The 3,393-nt window shown below is 37.7% G+C and overlaps 1 protein-coding gene across 1 annotated transcript in view; it reads left to right on the top strand.

The window, feature by feature from the left end:
- Positions 1–3,393, top strand: part of NCAPG2 (non-SMC condensin II complex subunit G2) — a 94,518-nt gene that overhangs the window by 52,525 nt on the left and 38,600 nt on the right. The window contains exons 17-20 of the mRNA XM_019508160.1: positions 1,819–1,889; positions 2,232–2,385; positions 2,542–2,715; positions 3,173–3,289. Coding sequence (XP_019363705.1) covers positions 1,819–1,889; positions 2,232–2,385; positions 2,542–2,715; positions 3,173–3,289 — 516 coding nt within the window. The remainder of the gene's footprint in view (positions 1–1,818; positions 1,890–2,231; positions 2,386–2,541; positions 2,716–3,172; positions 3,290–3,393) is intronic.

Here is a 3,393-nt window from a genome sequence, read left to right as displayed (position 1 = left end):
TTTTTTTTTCTTAATTTGCCTTGCTTGCATTCTTGTGATGTATTTGTTTATTATTAAATTTGATGTGTGGCTTCTGTGTGCCCTCCCTGTACCGCTTTCGGTATGGATTTTACTTAAAATAGGGTTTCCCAACCTTTTTAGATCAAGGACTGGCAAGCCATGGACTGGAAGTGACTGCGACTGGCAAACTGAGGACCAGCGAAATATGGTCCAGAAGTGACTGGCATACTGAGTATAAAAAAGTGTTGGCTGCCACTCCGCAGTATGCTGGTCACTTGTGGACTTCCAGTCTGGCAGCCAGTTTGCCATAGCCTGGCACTGGGCCATGGCCCAGGGGTTGGGAACCTCTGGCTTAGAGGATACACTAAACCAGGGCTATCCAGCTGGCAGCCCCTGAAGGATTAACCTGCAGCCCCTAGGCTACTGGTCTGGGTGTCTCTTTCCCCCACCTCCCTACCCTCTGCTAGTGCTGCTTCTGGAATCTCCAGGCTCCCTCTCCCTCCTCCAGCTTCCACTTCCTGCCAGTGGAGTGAAGGGAATCTGCACCTAGGAGGCTCCGGGGACTCCAAGGTGCTGGTGTGGAAGGGGGGGTAGGGAGGGAGCAGCATGCACTGTAGCAAGCAGTCCACGACCACTCAGGAATTGGACAGCTTTTCACGAAACAATACTAGGTGCTGATTAGTGTAGACAGCCAACTTAAATGAGCTACCTTAGCTACTGGAAACAGTCTATCTGTGGCAGCATAGTATTTAATACAGGTTAATTTCCTGCACTATGTTTGAGCTATGCAGCAGTCTATAGAAAGTATATTTCTGGGGAGCCTTCAAGAATTATGAAAACCATCTTAAAACTTTCAAAGTGGAAGTTCCATATTTTTAATTAGACGTGGCTTTAGGCCCAGTGTGGACAAGTTTTTCATCGTTGGCAATTTTTGACCCAGATTTTGAGGTGCTTTCTGATATTGAGAAAGCTGCATGCATGTGAAAGCAACTCTGATTAGAAGCTTAGTTTAAAGAAGACAAGTGAAAGAATAGAAGGTTCTTTTGCCTTCTGATTCTGACATATTTATTACTTTTTACAGTGACCTTTGACAAACCTTTTAGTTGTTATCAATATGGAACTAAACACATACATAACTTTTTTATATTGTATTCATGGAGATAGATCCAGGGGACATAGTTTATCTTCAGACACTGTCTTATCCTATTTTAGATTTCTATACAAACGAATACAGCTAGCATGTCCTAGCCTGATTTCAATAAATTCCATCACGTTCAAAGCAGTCTCAAGGGCATATATGTACGTATAAATGTGTGAAGATAGTAGCATTGAGGCCTTCTAATTAGGCCCCATTGTGATAGGTGCTACAAAACACATTAAAACTTGGGTACTGCAGGCTTCTATTTGAAGTTTAGTCCATATGTTTAAGCAGTATTATTGTAGGCTTTGTGCTCATGTCTCATACCCAGTTTCAGAAAATGATCTTGCTTTCTTTTAAATAGCTCTCAGATCCACCTCTTTGAGAGGCTGGCAGTTTAAGTAAGGTGAGAACAGAGAAGGAAAAACAATTACTTACCTAATGTAAGTACCTTAACAGTGTGGTGCCGCAGCTACCATTCATTCTTTTTTTAGCATTTGTTTAAATGGAAAGAAATAGGATGGAGTCACAGTCATGGCTTCTTGTATTAATTTACAGTGAAAATTTGGTTGTGCTTGGCAACATGTCTTACATTCTTGTTGCCTCTGCTGTAACTGATGAATAGTCAGATGGGTTCAGTACATTTATAATTTAATGTGTGTATATTTTTTTAATCCTAGGATGATTGTTGTGTGATTCCATTAATTATCCTGGCATCTTTCATGCCTGCTTCTGCTATCCCAACATTCAGGTACTATTTTTTTTTTAATATCAGAACTGTGGGACGGAGTCTCTTCAGTAAGTGTCATTTTATTATTTGTATTATTTAATATTAATACAACATTAAATAAGATACCAGTCCAGGCAAATTAATCAACTAAGTCAATCAGATAAAGTAGTAAAGCCTATAGGTATAAATATAGTCCTTTGAGCCAGTTGTGATGAAAATAAATAAATATACCATGAAGGTCTACAAGCTCTGATGTTACTAATGAAGTAAAAGACAATTGTCAAACTCTGTATTAGTACATTCTATTTCTGAGTTGTTGCTATTTCAATTAATAACACCCAATATCTCTGAAATTGTTTTTAGCTGTGGTGTGATCTCTAAATTGAGGAATCTTCAGAAAGGAGCTGATGAAAACAAATATTCCACCCTTATTGACTGTTTGTGTCGGTGGGGACAAGTTGGACATGTTGTAGAACTAATCTGTGATTGGATATCTGATGAGCTAACTCCTAGAAAGGTGTGCAAAAACTCCTGCACTCTAATTATGTATCCTATTGTATTAAAATATACTTGCTTAAATGGTATATTGGTAATTCAAAAGAATAGATGTTATCGGGGCACTCTTTTTTTTATATCTCTTTGCTTAATGTTTTTTTCTCTTCTCTTCACATAGAACATTACAGCATCAGGAAGGCGAGTTCGTATCCAAGTAACACAAGAGTCCAAGCCAGAATTAGCACTTAATTATGTTGAATACTTACTGACACATTCCATGAATCGGGATTGCCTACTCTCTATCCCCAAAAAGAAACTCAGCCAGCTTTTGAAAGCACTGGCTGCTTCAAAGGTAATGTTACATTTCTCAGAATATTACATGTAAAACAATGCTTTTTATTTGGACCAGTTATAATTATTCTCATTTAAAAGTTGCATACCTCTGAGCTTTGTGCTTAGCTAGTAGTTCAGCTGACAAGAAGAATAAGTCATAGTGTTACAAGATTTAGGTCAAAATAGTAAAAAAAATCCAAGGCTTTTAGGTGTCTCAGATTTGGTAGTCCAACTTAATCTGATTTGCAGAAGGTTGGTTCAGACAATTTTGTTAAAACTGAGCTCCTTTAAAGTATGAACTTGGTCACTGAAAACTTGAAGCAGTTGAAAGCATCCCAGTCACTTTCTGAAATCCTTGATCTCATAGAAAATCTCTTATTTCAATTTTTTGCCAAAACCAAAGTATAGAAAGGATTTTCTGTAAGTAAACCATGGTTTTAAAAGTAAATATTATATTTCTTGGCTCAATATTGCAGGAGGTTCTTGGCTCAATTCTGAAATCAACTGATACAAACTCTCAGAGCACCAATCAAGCAATTTCCCTACGAGCCTTTACTCTCTACTGCAGATTAAGTATTCATCTTCAACACAAGGTATATTTACTTATTTTCAGCAAAAGTTCTGGACTTTACTAATGAGATGAAAAAAGTGATTGGCAAACTGTTTGTTGATTTTTTTTTTTTTTTTTTTTTTTTTT

Source organism: Gavialis gangeticus, unplaced genomic scaffold, assembly GCF_001723915.1.
Source record: "Gavialis gangeticus isolate Ggan-Ray unplaced genomic scaffold, GavGan_comp1, whole genome shotgun sequence".
In the NCBI taxonomy this organism is placed as follows: domain Eukaryota; kingdom Metazoa; phylum Chordata; order Crocodylia; family Gavialidae; genus Gavialis; species Gavialis gangeticus.
The sequence above is the reverse complement of the archived record's forward strand: the minus strand, read 5'-3'. Positions and strand labels throughout refer to the sequence as shown.